We start from the raw sequence: 20,509 nt of genomic DNA on the forward strand, positions 1-20,509 counted from the left end.
AAACTACTTAGAGCCAGGATAACTGTGTCACCGGGGAGGGGGGCAGGGCTGTGTGGGCAGTAAAGTGGACAGTGTTCACTTTTTCCGTGGACTTTTAACGGGTCCTGTGAGCTTGCACTGCCAAAGGAACAGAGGCGTCCATACCCCGGCTGCTTTATAGCAGATGTGTATGTTCTAGAGAACTTAATACAGGGAAAGGAAGTTGATAATAAGCGGAAAATACACCTAAGGAAAGCCAGCACACAGCACCATCACAGGCCCGGCTGGTACCCCTCGCTCACGGGGCCATTTTATTGGGCGTTAACAAGTTGGCTCTGGATGTCTTGCTTGAGGCAGAGACCTTGCAAACGAATTCCCAACCCTGAGACAAATTCTCTACAACAAATTTAGAGAAAAGGAAAAAAAAAAAAAAATCTGTAGACTTGGTAGTCCTGAGAGACGTAGCCTCTCCACCCCACCCCCACCCGCCTTTACCCTTCGGCTCTTTCAGACTCCTAAACATTTTCTTTGATTGTATTTAGTCAGTTCTTCTTCTCCGGTTGTTTGTTTCGATGGTGTGGGATTGTATTTGACGGATGGAGGCCCCATTGTGTTTGTCTGTTACGTTCACCGAAACTGGCTTCCCAAATAGTAAATTGACTTGTATTTACAGTTATTGACCAGGAGATAATAAATCAGGATTACTTCATAGATAGGCATATTTAATATCAGTCCATGGGACACGTTTTTTTTTTTTTTTTCATTATGTTTACTTTTTTTTTTTTTTTTTTTTTCGAGACAGGGTTTCTCTATGGTTTTGGAGCCTGTCCTGGAACTAGCTCTTGTAGACCAGGCTGGTCTCGAACTCACTGAGATCCTCCAGCCTCTGTCTCCCGAGTGCTGGGATTAAAGGCGTGCGCCACCACTGCCCGGCCTATGTTTACGTTTTTAAAAGAGCTACAAACAGCAGAAGACTTCAGGGGGACAGTAGAGTTGTTAATACTTGTCCCAGCTCAGAGAGAGGAGCCAAAATAAATACCAGATTTAACCACACAGAATGCCAGTTCTGGAGGACCAAAATCATTGCCTGATTGCCCAATTCATGAAGTCAGTCTTATGTGAATTCACTCTGATTGTCTGGGGCCTTCGGCTGTTTGTTACCATGTCATGTGTGTACCGCACATCTGACTTATTGTTGGCTGTTCCAACTGAACACTTTCTGTGTACACAATTGACCGACGGCGCTTGCTTCTTCTCTCCCTCATTGGTCAGGTGGGACACGGGCTGATGACGTTCATATTGGGGCAAAACTCTTCAGGATGCAAGAAAAACAAAACAAGGGGCTTAACATCATGCATTTTTGTATCTCCAATGAGTAGTTAAGTCACTAAGGAACTGACAATTAAAAAAAGTCACTAAGGAATTAGACATTAAAAGGAGCTTTCACTTTTCATAGACTTACAGTCATAGGCGGAAGTTCTAAGTCCACCTGTGTGCACCAAGTAGGTAATTTATCAAAAGCAAAAATGCAGGGGGAGCTTTCCTTAAGTTAAAATTATTTGGTATCATGCATCTAGGGGCTGGCATGATTCTTGGCCGACAATCATTGATTAATAAATATTCTCATCTCAACTAAAATGAAGAAGAAAGCACGAATTTCATTAGTGATTAATTAACTCAGCTGTTGGTCTTGCCGTCTCTTTTGACCTGACCAGCTTTTGCGGGCTGTGTCACCTCGGAAGGCTCTGCAGAACACACGTGGACCCTCACGGCTCATGAAGTCCACCTGGCCACCAATTCACACGTGTAAATACTTGTCACAAGCCTTGTGTGCACACTAGTACGTCCCGCCAAAAGCAGGATTTGCAGAAGGAAGTTTGTTCGTTAGCCCTGCTTCTAACCCTAAATCTAGTAATAAGTGTGTGCAAGCTTGGACGGTGTAGCTTCAGCGACAGACCGCAGGCACCAGGAGCCCGGAAATGCCACTTTTCCAGCTTTCTCACCTGCTTTTGAGTTTTCTGACCTTCAGCTTCCTCTAAAAGCTGGAGCTGTTTTTATTTAGGCTTCACAGTTGTGGGGAACCAAACAACGATAGGGTTTAGAATGAACCCTCAGCCGGGATGCAGATGGCAGGGCCTGCTGGTACCCGAGGCCCTAACACACTTCCCAAGTGTTGCACTGGCTTTACAGACTGGGAAATTTCTGGGCCTGATGTGTCTTGTTTCTAAATGAGATTGGCTAGGGGGGGCAGCAAGAGGGCTCAGCGGATGAAGGGCTTGCTGCTTGCACCTGGCGACCTGAGATGAGTCTATGGGATCCACAAGGTAGAAGGAGAGAGCTGGCTGCTCCAAGCTGTCCTCTGACCTCCGCATGCACACCCTGCTCTCCTCCAAGTCAATAAATCTAATAATTAAAAGAAAAAAAATCATCAAAAATACTCGTGAAACATCCAGGCAGTGAGTGTGTCACTTCAAGTTAAGAAAAAAAAAAAAGAAAGAAAGAAAAGAAAAAGGAAAAAAGGGAAAGAAAATCCAAATCAATAATAATAAAGGCTAGTTTTGATTGTTTTGATTGCCTTCACAATTTGTTCATTCTAATCATGATAGAGCTATAGCGCTAGCTATTTGGAGTAATCCCAAATATTTTCTATATCTGAACAGCTATTTGACTTTAAACAAGTTTTGTCACTTGTGATTTTAAGAAAGTCTTTATCCATACTATTACCCCTGAGGTTTGGGGCGATGTAGCAGGGAACTTGGGGTAAAGGTTTAGAAACCAAGGCAATCCTGTCTGCCTTATCTCTGTTTTATACTCAGGGTTCAGATAGCGACTGGTTTGGTTGGCAGAACTCCTCCCAGGAGTGCCCAAGAGGACCCCGTGTCTGTCTCACCTCTGTGAAGTCACTAGCAGAGAGCTTCTGAGGGCTTTAAGAGGCATTGAGAGGGTCTGTTTGTTCGGTTGGTTTTTCCCTTATATTCTTTTGCCCAGGGTGTCCAAATGAGGTTCTGGGGAATACCAGAGTGTTATCTTATGAAGGAATCCATTAGCACCCACGTGTGCTGATCTGTTCACATTTGCATAAGCATCTTAATGGCTTAAAGAAAAATCCATAGGCCAGAGATTCTGGAAGTTTCTCCGTGCAAGACCGTTTACCCAGTTCATTGCTTTTTTTGCCCACTGTAACTATGGGCAGATTCCAGGGCCAAATCACAAGGCAACTGTATTAGGTTTGCCTTGAAATATCACTCAAGGGCTGGCCCCAAATTCATGGCAATCCTTCTGCCTCAGCCTCCTGAGTGCTAGCAATGCAGGTGTAAGTCACTGTGTTTAGTGAATAAGGCTATTTTAAATCTCCTTACTACTCTTTTTGAAAGAAAGAAAGAAGAGAGAGAGAGAGAGAGAGAGAGAGAGAGAGAGAGAGAGAGAGAGAGAGAGAGAAAGACCCAAGACATTGACCAACTACTTTAAAGGATTCTACAGGATGCATATTGGCCAAGAAAGTGGATTTATTGTTTTTCATGCGGAAAACCGAAACTTAAATGTACTTGTATCGCATTTCTCTGAATTTTACTCTTCCAAAAGTTTCCATTTCTCTTTGTGTGCACGGGTGTGCACGTGGAGGTTGGAGAACCATGTGCTGGCAATCGTTGCCTTCCTCCCACCACGTGGACCCAGAGGAATGAACTCAGGTTGTCAGGCTCGGTGGCAGACACCTTTACCCGCTTAGCCTTCTTGCCAGCCCTATAACCGTGGTCGTAGAATTGTGGGATTTTTAATCATTGCATCCTCGTTCTGTTTTATCACCTTCCACTTCAAAGGATTGCGTACGAACTCTGGTGTTAAAGGCGGGTACTCTTGGCATGCGGGCTGGCTTTGCTGTGTAGCTTGAGCATGGCCTTAATGTCCTGTACTTCCTGTTCCCACCTCCGAGTGCTTGGACGCAGCTGCACAGCTCCACCACACCCTGCTCAGCGTATGAACGTGTAAGCCTCGTTTGGAGAAACTGAGCAGTAGTGTCATGTTTGTGTGTGTCATGGGGCCGGCGATTCCATGGGATAGTGAGTTGTTTTAAAGTAAAGGAATTGCGTTTTCCAAATTGGTATCCATGGAAGAGTTATGCAAACACAAGGAAGAGGTTCTTTTGGGAGAAAGAAGGCGTTGGTTAGAATGTCCTAGTTAAAGATGTCAGATAAGAAGGTTTATCTGTCAGTCACGATCATAAAAGTGTTTTCTGAAATGTATAATGTTAACAAACATCTTAATGATATTGAACTTTGAAATTTTACTTTTAGAATTTTAAGATAAAGGTTTTCCTAAGATAAGAATAAGGTATAGGGCTGGACAAATGGCTCAGAATTTAAGAACACTGGCTGTCCTTCTAGAGGATCCAGGTTCTGTTCCCAGCACCCACATGATAGCTAACAATAGTCTGTAACTCTAGTGCCAAGGCATCCAAAGTCCTCTCCTGGCCTTTGTAGGCACCAGGAATGCATGTAGCACACAGAGATACCTGCAGGCAAAACACGCACACACAAAATAAAAATAAGTAAGCCTCAGAAAAAAAAAGAATTATGTCCATGGAATCTACTATTTCTTGAAGTCTCCCAACCAATAAAAAAAGATATTATTCAGTATATTCTTCTTGAATATAGCTTTTAAAAACCAGGTTCAATCAGAGTTTCTTCAACAAAAATATAATGGTCAATGAATATAAAACTATAGGGGAAATTCTGATCGCTCATATACGTTAAAAATATAAAGTTCAATAAGATGATAGCCTTTCTATTAGGGATTAGAGAAAAACAGAATTCAGCAATCAGATTTAGCAGAAGGAAGCAGCATCAGATTAGAGCACAGATTACACAGTGTCATCCTCTTATAAACCGACATGCCAAAGCAGAGACGACACTAATGATTCTTAGCTTGGACTGCTTACAGCTCATTAGAGTTCAGCCCCTGCGACCGTGTCTCACCATCTTCCTGTGTGCCACGTATACGGAAGGATCTCACTCAAGTATCTGCCGGCCCACAGGCCTGATGAGAGAGAGACATGAGCTCGTTCAGTGTCCATCACCTTCCTTCGTGGTAGGAGACATTAGCGATGAAACACGAAGGCGCGGGGAAGTGGTCACATACCCGCAGAATTGCTGTGGTAGGATGCAGACCTGGCCTGCGGCTGTGAAGCCCCTGCTCGCAAACGTTACACCACACCCCAGTTCCAACATCTGGAAGGATTTGACTTAGAGTTTCCAGAAAGTGAATCAGGTGCCAGACTATTGGCCTGTAAGCCTTTATGGGCTCCTTTCCCCCTCTTTTGCATGCATGTATTCTGTATGTATAATATATGCTTCAATATTTTCTAATAATTTAACATATATATGTTTACCACAAGTTTGTTATGTTGTTACTTTATTCTAAGCAACTGTGCTATATAGCCTGAAAACTATTTGTTGATATCCCCCAGCTGATTAGAAGTGGAGTCTCCCTAAATATAGCTTTTACATATTAGGCTCAATCAGTTTCTTCAAAAAAAAAAAAAAAACCAAACAAACAAAGAAAAACAATACGATGGTCAATTCTTGGCAATAGTTTCTGGCTATGGTGCAGTTGCTTGGAATACAGTAGCAGCTGGGGACAAATGTCTTTTGTTCATGATGGGGATGACCTCGGAGAAGAGAGTATCTCCCTGTGCCCTTTGGTAGGATGTGATGCCGAGGGCCTTGTGGGGCCTCTGATGCCCGTGGGTGGTAATACCGTTTAATAATGTTGACTGTCACTGGCCTTGCCCTGCAGTCTCCGAGTCTCTGAACTCTCAGGAACCCGGAGCGGACCTCAGGTCTAACCCCTACACTAGACGGCCCCTGGCTGCACCCTCCCTTGAACTCAGAGAGATCCGCCTGCCTCTGCCTCCAGAGTGCTGGGATTAAAGGCATGCGCCACCACCAAATGTGGCTGCAGATCTGGGGGCTCTTCATGGTAGATGTTATTATCTGTAAACTTAAAGCAATATGCGCTAGTTATTTTGGTTCATCATACAAACTCCTATAGGTTTTATTGATTTCTTATATTTACATGTATTTACATATATAATCATAACTAGGTCTGTAATTTTTTTAAATTAAAGTTGTCATGTAGCTATAGCATGGAACAGTGAACACATTCAAGTGTAGTTAAGTCTTTAAAAAAGAAAAACGCTAAACGTTTGGATAATTAGCTCTTGGAGGGTGATTCTCTGTGTTTTGGGTAGGAAAATGGGGATAAAAGTTTGTTAAGTACTTGGAAGTGATTTAAAATTTGAATTCATCATGACTTTGACTGGATTTGGAAACAGCACAATCAAGCCAGTGAATCAGACATTTACCTGAGAGCAAGTGTCTGTGTCCTTGAAGCTTGGCTTTCCTCTGGAGGTAGTTCAAGCTTTTCACATCCTCTTTCAATAAAGACGCAGCTGTCGTTCGTTCTCCCGCCAGGGGAAGCCCTATTGGGTTACCTTATCAGAAGGCTCGTAGCCCTTTGCCATGTTCAGACTTAAGGCCGTGTACTTTAAAGTTTAATTAATACAATGATTGGAAAATGCCTGCCTTCAGAGAAGGTTAAAGCAGTTTGTTTACCTTGAACTTTCTGCAGGAAAGGTGGCGTGGCAACCAAATGAAATTACGTTCAAAGACGAAGTAAGACATGAAAGAAATTTGAAGTAAACTTTTGGTTTATTTGGTAATTCCTAGGAAAACTGAACAAAAGTTTGGTTCTTTAGAAAAAGAAAAAATGCTGTATATATAGAAATATGATCCTAAGATAGGCCAGTGACCTTACTTCCTCCAAGAAACTCTGGAAACACACAAAGCTTTGAGACATGGACTAATAATGGCCAGTATCCATTTACATTTTGATGTGCTGTTTTATGTCCACAATAATTTTAAAGTTACATTATGGAAGGTATTAATTTAGAGGAAAACCCCACTTTCTTCCACTTTTTGATTGATTTTCTTTAGACTGTTTATGTGTCTCTCTGTTTCCCAGCCATTGTCATAACCATCTAAATTCCCTTAGTCTCTATATTTTTACTTACTCCTTACACTAAATTCTTTCAGTATAAGTTGTATAGCAAACTACAAATGTTACTTTAATGGTAAAAAGTAGTTATTTTGAGAAGTTTTCCCTGGGGATAGAGAGATGATTCAGGGGTTAATAACACCTATCTTTGCAGAGGTCCTTTATTTTGTTTCCAGCAGCTGACTGCTTGGAACTTTGCCTTTGACTTCTGTGTGTATCTGAGCTCACAACCACATACCCACCTACATATACACAATTAAAGACAATGAAAATAAATCTTAAAGGAGTGTTTTTCCTGCAGGTAAATCGTTCTGATTTCCAGCATGTAACCACCCCAAATAATGCCTGTTGAATTTACCTTTAATGGATTTTTGGTGGAGATGGCTGTCTTGGAACATTCTTTGTAGATCAGGGCAGCCTTGAACTTACAGTGATCTCCACCTGAGCTGCTATACCGAACTTCTTTTGAAGGTTTTTGCAAAATTATCTCTAATATTTGAAGTCCTAAGTCAGGCTTACTAAGGCTGCATGGAAATTCGTTTTCAAACACACTCTCAAGGTGACACATGCAAGCCAACACTTGTAACAGCAACAGCGGAGTTGTTCCAGTCTTGGGTGTTGGCTTCAAATAAAACTGTTGTGGGCCGCAAAGTACAGTAGTGCAGTAGTGTGGGGAACTGAACCCAGGTCTGCGGGAAGAGCACCAGTGCTCTTAACTGCAGAGCCATCTCTGCAGCCTCACAGAGCATAGGTAAGGTCCCCACCCCTGTCCAGATGACCGATCCCATCACTTGACTTGAGCATCTGTGAGGCAGTCTCTCCCTTTACTCTTCCAAGGTTATTCTTTAAAGCTTTAGTCATCTCTGCACTAGATAGATAGATAGATGATAGATAGATAGATAGATAGATGATAGATAGATAGATAGATAGATGATAGATGGATGGATAGATAGATAGATAGACAGACAGACAGATGATAGATGGATAGATAAATAGACAGATGATGGATAGATAGATAGATAGATAGATAGATTGATGGGTGGATGGATAGATGGATGATGGATAGATGGATGATAGATAGATAGATAGATAGATAGATAACCTGCATCAGGAAAGAATCTTATCTAATGTCCTGTCAAGGTGATGTGATTTTTCTGGGGAGTGTTAAAATACCCATTTCCAAAAGAAGATAGCAAACGAGGAGATGATGGGTATGTGGTGGGCACGTCCACAGACGTCTCCAGCATTCTGCAGCATGGGCTGTCACATGATCAGGAGGCACTCTGGCGCTAAGCTGTATCCCTGGCGCACGCCCGGTGGAGAATGAGAAGGTGGCTAGCTCGGCAGGCGACGTTGCCCTTGCTGTTCTCCCCGTAACTCTGAACTGTTCTCTTAGCCACCAACTGTAGACTAGAGCGGTAGACTAGAGCGGTAGGGGTTTTGTCACTAACGTTGTTTATGGAGAGTGATCACAGGGAATAGCGATGTCTGGGACTTTAGAATTGGATTGACTGGTTGTTTTTATGCCTTGGCTAGTCTAGGAAATGCTTACTTTTTTTTTTCACAAGATCTTCATTTTCATATCTTTTATGAAAAATATCTATTAGTATAATGATTAAGTTAAACCTAGCTCATTCTTTCTTTGGAGTTTTTCTGACTTTTGTTGAAAATATTAGTATCGTAAATGTAGCAGATACATAGCAATTCGGAACTCTATATATTAGCAATAAATTATAACCATGAAAATAATGGTGAATTTTTGTTTGTCTCTCTCAACAGTGGAAAGAGTGGAGCGAGAGAACCTTTCAGACTATTGTGTTCTGGGCCAGCGTCCAATGCATTTACCAAATATGAACCAGCTGGCATCCCTGGGGAAAACCAACGAACAGTCTCCTCATAGCCAAATCCACCACAGTACTCCCATACGAAACCAAGTGCCCGCCTTGCAGCCCATCATGAGCCCCGGGCTCCTCTCACCCCAGCTCAGTCCGCAGCTCGTCAGGCAGCAGATAGCCATGGCCCATCTGATCAACCAACAGATCGCCGTCAGCCGGCTCCTGGCTCACCAGCACCCTCAAGCCATCAACCAGCAGTTCCTGAACCATCCCCCCATCCCCAGAGCAGTGAAGCCAGAGCCGACTAACTCCTCTGTGGAGGTCTCTCCCGATATCTACCAGCAAGTCAGAGACGAGCTGAAGAGGGCCAGCGTGTCCCAGGCTGTCTTCGCCAGAGTGGCATTCAACCGCACACAGGTACAGTTAGCACTGCTCTTCCTAGGGACTAAGAGTCAGAGTTAAAGAGCCAGGCGGCAGTGGCGCACGCCTTTAATCCCAGCACCAGGGAGGCAGAGGCAGGATCTCTGAGTCTGAGGCCAGCCTGGTCTACAAGAGCTAGTTCCAGGACAGGCTCCAAAGCTATAGATAAACCCTGTCTCAAAAACAAAACAAAAGAGGGTCAGGAAGAAATGTGACATGTCTTCACTTCTTAATAATGTCTTCAGAATGTTTTATGGAGATGAGGCGTTTTGAACTTTAAAGCCACAGGTCGTCTGTGGGAATATGCCATGACTCAAGATGCAACCTTTGAGCCTAGGAAGTCTTTGGTTTTTCCTCTCTCATTACAGCAGGTGGATAGGACGGCCAGTTAGGAGACTGCTCTGAGGAACTGGCAGGAGTGTGGGGAAGAGCCCAATAAGCCCCGCAGCAGGAGAGAGGAGGGTAGCATCAAGAAGCATGCTAGGAGTAGAAAGAATTGTGGCTAGGGTGTTAGCGGGCAGATCCAGGGGGATGCAGTAACAGTGGAGGCGGCCGGCGGCGGTGGGGCTTGATCCCGGTGACTCCCAGCAAAGGTATAGTTATGAGAAACAGCCCGGGGAGACGCCACAGGGGCGGCTGAGAGGCCACGGTGATTGTTTTTACTTTCGAAAAACTGGCAGTGAACATCGAAACTGTAGGTTTGGCACTGAAAACAGTGGGTAGGGATAGACCAAGAGATTGGAAGTGTTACAGAGCCCGGGATTTAAGCTAGAGGAGGAAGGGGAACGGATGTGATGGCTTGACAGAGGCCATTGTGGTGTCAGGCTTCCCAAGGAGTCCTGCTGTTTCGGGAGGTCGGGAATACTAGGAGGTGTCTTGTTGGAGGAAGTACATCACTGTGGGTGGAGTTTGAGGGTTGATAGCTTCCTGTTTTCTTTCTCTGCTTACCTGTGTGTCCCTGAAAATGTAAATCTTCCGGTTCCTGCCAGATCCCACATCTTTCCTGCCACGAAGGCTTATAAACCATTTAGCTTCTCCCTAATTTGCATTTGTTCCGAGTTTGATCACAGAACTAGAAAAGTAGCTAATGCAGGTAGTAACCAGGCAAAGGGAGGAAATGGCAGCAGGGTCCTTCAGAGGCCCTGGAGTCACAGAGAGGGAGGTGATCACAAGAGGGAAGAAAGGCCAGAACAAGAGTTCTCAACCTGTGGGGCATGACCCCCTGGAGTCCCGTGTCAGATCTCCTGCATATCCCATGTTTACATTACAATCCATACCAGCAGCAAAATTGCAGTTAAGAAGTAGCAATCCTTGTTTGGTTGGGGGTCACCACACATGAAGAAATGTATCCGAGGGAAGCAGCCTTAGGAAGGTTGGGAACCACTGCTCTAAAGACTCACAGGTGGGGGGAAAGTCAAGATGTACTGAGAAAGAGAAGCTTGACCTTATGTCCGAGGATTTGGCCCGATGTCGGTTGGTGGGGAGCCATCAGCCTCCTATTTCTGAGAATCGGTTTCTCGCAATGGTGAGGACAGGAGCGGCACTCCAGGGTTAAAATGCCACTCAGTGCCAGGGTGCAGAAGCAGGTTGCTTTTTCAAAAGCAAGCATTAAAAAGGCAGCCAGGAGCACAGGAACAGCTTGATGGGAGTCAACTTAAGACACGAGGTGGTTTTTAGCCTCAGATCGAATTAAGGAACATGAACCAGAAATGGAGTCGTTGATTGTGGTTAAACAGTTGCTGGCTGGGAGCAAAGACGAGGCCCTGGGGCTGTTGGGGTTCCGTATTCATGTGTTTGTTATGCCGAAGGACAGAGGTGGAATCTCATGCTCCCTTGGTGCATAGCTACCTTGTACATTCTACTCACGGTAGAGCCTGTTCCCATCACTTGGAAAATGCATTCTGGGGAGACCCACATATGTTTCATCCATCTTCTTGTGGCTTAAAAGACTCAGGCCACACTTTCGTGTTCATGGTTACCTAGGCTGGAGTCGTATAAGGCTCCGGTCCCTTGGAGAAAAATCTTGTCGCCCATCACTGAAAATACGAAGTGGAGGGATACGTCTATCTTCTGCGGTTCTGTATTCTGTCATCTGTGCGCATGAATCGACATTTCATGCCCAGCCAGCATTTGATTGCCTAGTTATGTGCACAGCTCTTTTTGGCTAAGGATAAAATCGAGAGCGTAGCTGTACCGCTTTGGATTTTCGCAGCGGAATGCAGTCTACATTCTGCCCAAACAGCGCGAAGCGTGGGAGAAGACTCCCAGTGAGTCAAGACCACAGACAGGCGTAGTGAGAGGGTCTGCTGTGTCAAGGCACCGGATTCCTGGAGCTCTGCCTCCTCCTGAGGAATCCTCCATGTCTCTTTGTCAGGATTCAAGGTTTTTCCTTGGCGTTGCCACCTTCGAAGGGCCGGGCTTTATAAAGGTCTAATTGAAGCACAGAACACGTTTTATTATTTTCTCCCCCATGCCAGTAAATTTGTCAGAGGGCTACACCCAGAAAGAAACATTCCCTTCCAGTCAGCACGAGCTTTGAGTTCACGGGCCAGCCTTGAGGCTATCAAATGGAAACCACATAGGGACGCAGGAGTGTTTCCTCTTTAAATCCTGCTTTTAATTTGAGAAAGCTTTTCATCCCTCTGGGATTGTAACCTGTTGTATATAAGCCCAGCCTAATCAGGGTAGATGGTATTGACAGAGTGTGAACTCGCACGGGAGGTCAGCAGGCAGATTGTTTCTGCTCCACGTCCTGCGGTCCCACTAGCAGCACAAATGGGCAGCTGGTTTCGCCAGCTGTATTGTTAAACGGGAGACACGGTGTAGTCTGCCCCATGAATCCAGCCATGGGTTTTCCAAATGGGGAGCCTTCTCTGAGTGGAACCAGACACTTCTGGGTGCTAGAGTAACTCACCAGGTAAAATTCATGGGCAAAAGTGGCTGATGGCATAGTAACCCTTTTCCAGAAGGCAGGTTAACTTCTTGACTGTACAGAGCCAGAACCGTTCCTGTTGACAGGCATCTGCAGACGTCATCCATGGCTGCTCTCTTGATGGGTAGCATCTTCTCACGTGCCTGAATGTTTTACAGAACTCACTGGCTTCTCCAGGACTCATTCTGTTGTTCTCTAATAAAAAGGGCCGTGTCACATGACAGCTTGTGTCCCTGGATGTCCGTTTGAAGGTTTAGCAAAAAGTCTTAACTAGTTTGTGGGGGGGAGGGGGTGTGCAGAAACCAAAATAGCCTGCACTCACTCAGCAGTCCAGCAAGACTGTAAACATGGAACCCTTGTCTGCCTGCTTCCAAGACTTCCAGATGAAAACCTCATGCCGACGGTGGATGGTATCGGAGGACTATATGTTATTGAAGGAGACTTGTTCATCGCCTTAGATGCTGATGCATTTGTCGTTTGATTAGGCAAAATGACATCATTACGGACTATATTTCCAAGAGGTTTTTTAATTTATTTTTAAGTTACTACATAATGATAGGTGTTATCCTGGAATTTTCACCCACAAACGCTGTTATAATGCTATGTAGTCTGTTCTCACTGCTGCCCTCCCCTGCTGTCCTCCTGTGTGCCTTGCCCTAGGCTCTCCAAGGCTCTGTCACAGGTGCAGGCGGTGCCTGTGAAATAGTCATTTCTGTCCGGATCTGAGTTCTGCGCGTGTGTCGTCTCCTGCGTCTGGAACCTGAATTCATCCTAGGTTGGCCCCTTTTTCTCTCGTTAGGTCTGTAGACATGAGGTAGGTCACTTGGTGATCTGCTGTGTTTGTGTCTTCGCCTCTTTAATGTGGGATTGGGAATCCTAATTATAAGCATTCTTTTTTCTTTATTAAAGTATAAACTTGAAAACATTGATCAGAGGCGAATGTATGATAAAAGGCTTATAGCAATGTTTTAAGACTTAATATTACTGGTGTCCACTGACCTGTAAGAAGTAATGTCTCATTAAATATGTACAGTGACTTTTACTTAATAGGTAAGCTATTCTCTAATTTATTTTTAAAAAAATCCAATGACCTATATATTCATATGTTCAAAAATCCCCATTTTCTAACATGGCTTCTCCTCCGAGACCTTCCTTCCGTCTGAGCAGATCTGTTAAATGAAGTAGAGGAAGCTTTTCTCCAAACTAGGGTAAATTCAGTAGAACGGCTCTGCTGCCACACGTGACTGGAGCAGGAGAATGCCAGAAAAGGGGAATGGGGGTGACCCTCTCATCCTTCTCTCCTCTTCCCTTCCCACTGGCCACAGAGTGCAGGGGCACCCTCCACAGGGAGAGCAATAAGACCTCTGCCCCTTTTGGCAGTGAGGCTTTGTTCAGGTTTGTTGCTCATGTAGGTTTGTCCATTTTCTTCTCCTCGAGCAGAGAGCGTGAGGTAAGGCTTGCTGAGCTGAACCGTGGGAGCACACTTCTGGTAAAAGACGGATATGTGTGATAACAGTGTGCTCTGTCAGAAGAAGGGGTGTCTAAGTCGGTGTCCCGCCTTTCCGTTCAGTGAAAATACACAGGCATTTATCAGAGAGGCCTCACTGGCAAGGCAGTGTGTGTGCCCTGGTCTTATCTGATGGAGAACAGGACCCCCACAATCCTGAATCTGTGGGGACTCATTTGATCAACCTGTCCTCATCTGACTACATTTTATCTATCTATCTATCTATCTATCTATCTATCTATCTATCTATCATCTGTCTGTCCGTCAGTCTGTCCATCCGTCTATCTATCTATCCATCTATTATCTATCTATCTATCCATTATCTGTCTATCATCTGTCTGTCCGTCCGTCTGTCCATCCGTCTATCTATCCATCTATTATCTATCTATCTATCTATCATCTGTCTGTCTATCTATCTATCTATCTATCTATCTATCTATCTATCTATCTATCATCTATCTGACTATCTATCTATCATCTCTCTATCCATCTACCTATCGTCTATCTATCTATCTATCTATCTATCTATCTATCTATCTATCATCTATCGACTTTGCAGGAAAAGGAAATCCACTGTTTACTCTGCAAAGCTACATCATTAGAAGGAACTTAAGACCAGGGTCATAAATACAATTTATGAAGTCACTCAGCAACTGGAGAATGTTTTCAGCAGATTGGAAAATGAGATTGAATGATGTATCAGAAAATTTGGCAGGAAGGCCAGATGCTGAACATGCAAACGCCATTGTATGAAATGGCGTGGAATTTGATTGAAGCTTTGTTTACACAGTGTTTGGAATATATGCATGCCCCAAACTGTTAGGGTTACATTTCTAAGAACTTGCTAAAAATTAGGATTTGAGGCAGCACAGTCGGAATGAGACAGGATATGGCTAAAGGAAACTCTTAGCTACAGATTCTCAGGAGTCTGAGTCACTTCAGGAGGAGACAATAATTGCCTTTAAATTTCATTGCTTGAGTTACGAATATTGTTAGCCAGAGATGGGCATAATTTAATTATACTTTGCAGTTTTATATTTGTGTAAAACTTTACCTCCAAGATAGGCGTGTTCATTGTCAGCTGACATAGTGTCAGCCAGGATCATTTCTCAGTATCTTGTTGAGATCTGAGCTCTTTGCAAGTCCAGGACCACAATGTAAATGTAGGGTCTTGACTCCATGGTCCAGTGAACTGGTTATAAAATAACAAGGGCCCATGTGAGAGACAGGAAGTCCACTTCTGAGAGGTGGGCTGTAAATGTCAAATGTTGCAGATCAGGCATGAACCCGTTATTGAGTTTTGGAGTAAATAATATGTCCTCTTTTGATGTCGGAACATTAAATTAATAAAGTAGGTAGAGGTGGCCTTGCTTACTTCATAAAATAGGTCTTTCATTTCAAAATCACTGGCTTGAATTCTCAGATTGAAAGATTGCAATAATATTAATGTGTCCCAAGATAGCAGTGTCTCAGAGTTATTGGATGGTGGGGGGCGGGGGGCTCTCTAGATAGCTATCTTCCTTTAACACCTTCTGTACATATAAGGGTATTGTCAATTAGCACCTCTTAGGCAACCTCATCCAAAAGGCCTGGACTGGTCAGCTCAAGGACTAAACTTGTACAGGCTCCAAGCTTGCTCTGTCTGTGCCTTCGGTAAAAGGGAGGTAGATTTGGTAAATAGGAAACCTCACAACTCAACCTCTATCTCGAGTCCACCTGAGACAGAACATATAGGTAACAAAAGAGGGGAAAGTTTGCTTTTTTTCTCTCCATCTTTTACAAAACAGAGAATCAGGGCAAGCCAACATGGTGTCCACTGTCCTGTCTGTTCCTCCTACCCCTGACCAGTGGCCTAACAAGTTAGTCACTGGATTCATTATAGGCAATTCAAATGTTCTATATTTGAATTAAAAATTCAAATTTCCTATGGCTAGGAAATAGAACATTCCATTTTGGTGATCATTTTTAAGTCATTTTTCACCATTGTCAACCAAGGACTGGTCCTCTCATTTCACAGACAGGGAATCTTCATCTTCAACATTTGTATTTCTGGTGTGAGCATCCATTGTAGTCTCTCACCAGCCTTTAAAGTCGTAGATCAGGTTTTACAGGTTTGTACCGATTTCACCGAGGCAATGGGAATGCTAGCCTTAGTTCTCATTACTCATATCTTGTATCCCTGTTCAGTTAATAAGCATTAAATCAGTATGTTCAAGGGATCTCCCTTCCTTGGCTGTTGATCGAAATGAGGTCCAGTTGGCTAGGGGTTGCGTGCGTGTTTGTTCAAATAAAGTGCGCGAACTCCTCGAACCCAGAAATGCTGCAGCATGAATATAACTGTATCCATTTGAAATCAGTTGGAGATGTCCAAGCAATTTCAATCTCTTTATAATTTTTTTTTTTGTGCGCCAAAAATGAGCACTATAGTTTATGGCATCTACTGAGCTCCTTAGCCATTACCATGCCCATCTGGAGCACTGGGTAAATCATGGCTGCGAGACACACGCTTGTACATACATCATGCTTGACCCCAGCTCTATGGATTGCTAAAGCACAGTCTTAATGAAAAAGCAAAAAAGACCCTTATAAGATCATATTCATTCTGCAACTGAACCACTTTGGTATTTATAGACTTCCAGTTCTTTAGAAAGGTTGCTTCTGATCTATGAAACCAGCCTTATGGTCCACTACTATGACCCAAGATTACATAATGACAGCACTTAAGAATTATTTTAAATTACTTCCATGTTGCATAGGAAAAGAAAGCTATGGGTCAGGCGGTGGTGGCGCACACCTTTAACCCCAGCATCAGGTACCATGGCCAAGTCTTGTTGAATGCACTAGGAAGGTTTCTCATGACACAAGTATTTAATTTATAAACCGCAGGCCTAAGGTGTATGATGTAATTATAAGTGGAGTTTACATGTCGCGAAATCTCAGTTTCCGCGATTGCTCTCGGTAGGTTGAATGAAAGGACCTTGAGTGCCTCGTGAGTTAGGCTTTTAATACGTGGCCGGCTAGGGCCTGCTGTAGACTCTCCTCCCAAGATAAGACTCTCCCAGAGCTGTAAAGAATAAGTGTTTTCTTAAAGGTCTGGATTCTCCTCACCACCATGGCCAAGCACAGAATATGTAGAATCAGCCCCCGATGACCTTCTATGATGGGAGAGAGATAGTTTTTATAGTGGCCAGTATGGACGATGGTGGTTGGTACAGATGTGAGACCAAATTAGTCCTGTTCCCCTCAGTCCAAAGGAGGCCGGTATATGTGCACAGACCAAGCCTCTGAGTTCCCCGAGTGGCATGTCTCTGGCCTGTCAACTTTTAGCTGTCAACTTTTGTAAACGCGTTTTTATTTGCAGAGTACATTAATTCCCTTTAGATGTTCAGTTCCATCTAACCAATCCCACAAAATATGACATTCATAGGCTGTCTCTCTCAATAAAGAGATACTGTAATAAAAGAGAGATTTTATTAAACTAATGCAATAATGGCACTTTCTTTGAGGACCTAGCCCATCATTTTTAATAATAAAAATCAGATTGCCATTGTTGTGCCCAGTGTGCGTTTTATTCAAATCAGACTAAGTACTCTGGCTTCCTGGCTTTAGCAGAGCTCTGGGAGTTGGGGGCGGGGTGAACATTTTCAGCATTTACACAAATGAATTTCAGCAGCCAGAATCACGGTACAGTTGTCGATTATGGGAAACCTGTTCTATTGGCAAACAGGGAGCTATGCCTAGGGAGCATCTAGAAGAAAACGGGATGAGGGAAACAACTTCCCGGGGTAGGTCGGCTCTTAATTGGTGGATGCTAGGACGATCCACTGGCCTGCCGCTGCCTTCAGCTCTCTCTCTAATGCCTAGGGAATCTCTGATACATTATGAGCTTGCTATATGGCATCAGACTAGAAGCTGGACTTTACCTGGCTTCTTAGGGTACCAGTGATAATTGGTTGCATAATAACAGCAACAACAACAGTCACAATAATATTCTCCTATTCTCCTGTTACCTGAGCCATCAGAACTGTGTGACAGTTAAGGTTGATAAAAGGGATAGTGGACTATAAGCAACATAGAGCAGCCCCTTCCCTTCCTCTCTGCGTTCTAGGGGAGTGGCCATAAGCAGGTCATCCTCCAGAGAGAGTGGACGAGTGGCCCAAGTCCCTGGCAGAGCCTCCTCTGGAAAATGGGAGTGAGCCTACGGATTTCTGAAATCTCACTCTTGGTCACGACTTCTTCTGTTCTAAGGACGATGCCCTCGTGTGCACGTATTTTCAGACTCGCCGTGATGTCTTCTTTAATCGTACATTTCCAAAGGCGACGTCACTTGATCTCTGAAACGGTTTGTCATTAAATGCGCTGTGTAATTGACTCACCTGCCTCAGTCTAGATTCAGTCTGCGAATGACCAAAACACGCTATGTTCTCTGACGATGCCAGGCTGCATGTTCCTAAAACGCAGGGACTATAGGGTTTCTCGCGGGTGCACGGCTCAGCAGCACACGTGAAGGGCAGATGCAGCCTCCTCATATCTGTCCCTTATCACATAGGAGCCCAGAGCTTGCAGACTCCTTTGCTACGTGGTCAGCGAGTTGCTGTTGGGATTGTTACCTCTGTCTGTTGCAATGACATGATGAACACCGCAAGTTGGCTGGGTTTTTTTTTTTTGTCTCCCGTTTCAACGGCCACGAGCAGCCATGTATGTAATTTATAGAAATGGAAATGGCCTCCAGCTAGTTTGACTCTTAGAGAAAACACCAGGCTTCGGCCCCTCCGCTCTCCCCCTACACACCTGGTGTATATCACTTTAAAAAATAAATTATGCCTCATTAAATTACAATTAAGAGGCATCACGATCATTTGTTTTTCTGGAAGGAAGATGTTTTGCATATTGAAAGCCTAATTTGTTGCAGGTGACAGAAAGGCTGAGCAGATTATCTAATATCGCTTCATTTGGGGGCCATGTCTGTTGCGTGGTGTGCGCCTACGCCAGTGCCTCCAGATCTCACCCACGTGTGCGGTCGTCATCTTCACGTCTGAGGGTCTCATGCCTCTTGTTCTTGTCCCTTTGTTCCCCACTTGAGAGAGCAGACTCCCCTTGGTTGTCTGGAGAAAGCCTGGTCTCGTTTCTCTTCAGATGGGTTTTCGCAGACCTTCCCCTTCCTGGCTGTACCATTATGGTTCCGCACAGGTGCTACTTGCCTTTGAAGCTTCAGCTAGATCCAATTTCACCCCCTCCACCAAAGCCGTCCCCCTCCAGCCCCACAGCCGGCAAATCTTCTCCTGATTTTGAACCAAGATGGTGCTTGCTGTGTTTTGAATTTATGACGTTTTCCCCCTCCCCCTTTTCCCTTATTTCTCCGCTCTTCTCCCCCCCCCCCGTGTCCTCTCCTCTTTCCTTACCTCTCCCCTGCTCTCTTCCCCTTCTCTCTCTTCCCCATCTTTCTTTCTGTCTGCCTTTCTTCTGTGTTCCTACTTAGGATGGGTCTCCCTGTATGACCCAGGCACTGCTCTGACCTCATGATCCTCCTGCCTCTGCTGGGACCACTGGTGCACGTGCCTGCACCCGCACACCCAGCCAGCGTCTTTTCCGGTGTGCGGTGTGCTCCTATAAACCCTTCCTGCCACCGTGTAGAAAACTCTGTGCAAGCAGGTTCTCTCTCTATTCGTTCTTTTTGCCTGCCCCTGGGCTTTTCACCAAGTCATCACTGAGAAAGGAATTAATGGAGCTGCTGTTCTTTGCGGCAGGCGCACTGGGTTTGGGAGTTCCCTAGGCAGCCGAGTGGAGATATCTGGCTGATGGTTCCTACGACCAATGTAGCCTAACTATAGAAAGTGTCAAAACCTTGCAAACTACATGTAAGGCCGATCTGTTCAGATCCAGCCTTTTGTGGCTTTAAAAATCGCCAGGTGGGAGAGAGAGCGCGACTACAGATGTCAGGTGACGGGGGCCAGGAAAGCAGGATGCCTGAATCCTCCCAGAGCCAGCCCCCAGACTTGCCCTATGGGGGTCGGGACAGTCCTGAAACCTAGTCCACGCAGGTGCGTGCTGTGTCACTGTGTCACAGGGTTGAGGGCCTACATGAGCTGGTGCCTGCACACATAAGCAAAAGCTGTATCAGTTGGTTAGGTGTTGAAACAGAGTCAGCGACAGAAAGTAGAATTCATTCTCGGTTACTGAGAAATGCTGCTTTACCACAGACAACATAAGATCACAATTTCTTTTCTTTTCTTTTTTTTTTTTTTTTTTTTTTTTGAGACAGGGTTTCTCTGTAGCTTTGGAGCCTGTCCTGGAACTAGCTCTTGTAGACAAGGCTGGCCTCAAACTCACAAAGATCTGCCTGCCTCTGCCTCCCGAGTGCTGGGATTAAAGGTGTGTGCCACCACCTCCCAGCCACAAATTTCTTATACTTTAAAAATCACCTCAATTTCTTCCTTTTATCTTTGATGACAGCCTGTATTACCAGGCGAGCCAGACTGCGTGATACAATTGTTGTTTTGTACTTTGAATAATTTTGATTTTACTGAGCTCCTCCCCAGACCTGTCTATTCTCCTGGAGCTGGTGATGGCCTGAAACTCTTGTAAACTCACCCATTGATGAGCCAGGGCAAACACCCTCTGAGGCGCTCTTTGTCTAAACTTCTTTATTCTGGTGATTTGGAACCCAAGAACTCATGTGACAGGCATGGGTACTCTGTGTTAGCCTGTGTCTGCGCCCTGGCAGGCAACAATGTTTCTTTGGGCAACAATGTTTCTTCGGCAACAATGTTTCTTTTTTGTCTT

At 44.5% G+C, this 20,509-nt stretch overlaps 1 protein-coding gene across 2 annotated transcripts in view; it reads left to right on the forward strand.

Annotated features, from left to right (window-relative positions):
• The window catches only part of Satb2 (SATB homeobox 2), a 166,451-nt gene that overhangs the window by 87,838 nt on the left and 58,104 nt on the right, over nucleotides 1-20,509 (forward strand). For both annotated transcript variants that reach the window (XM_050159390.1, XM_050159391.1), the window contains one exon: nucleotides 8,812-9,284. In XM_050159390.1, the coding sequence (XP_050015347.1) occupies nucleotides 8,812-9,284 (473 nt within the window). The remainder of the gene's footprint in view (nucleotides 1-8,811; nucleotides 9,285-20,509) is intronic.

Source organism: Alexandromys fortis, unplaced genomic scaffold (assembly GCF_014885135.2).
Source record: "Alexandromys fortis isolate MF-2015 unplaced genomic scaffold, M_Fortis_MF-2015_v1.1 scaffold_65, whole genome shotgun sequence".
NCBI lineage: Eukaryota > Metazoa > Chordata > Mammalia > Rodentia > Cricetidae > Alexandromys > Alexandromys fortis.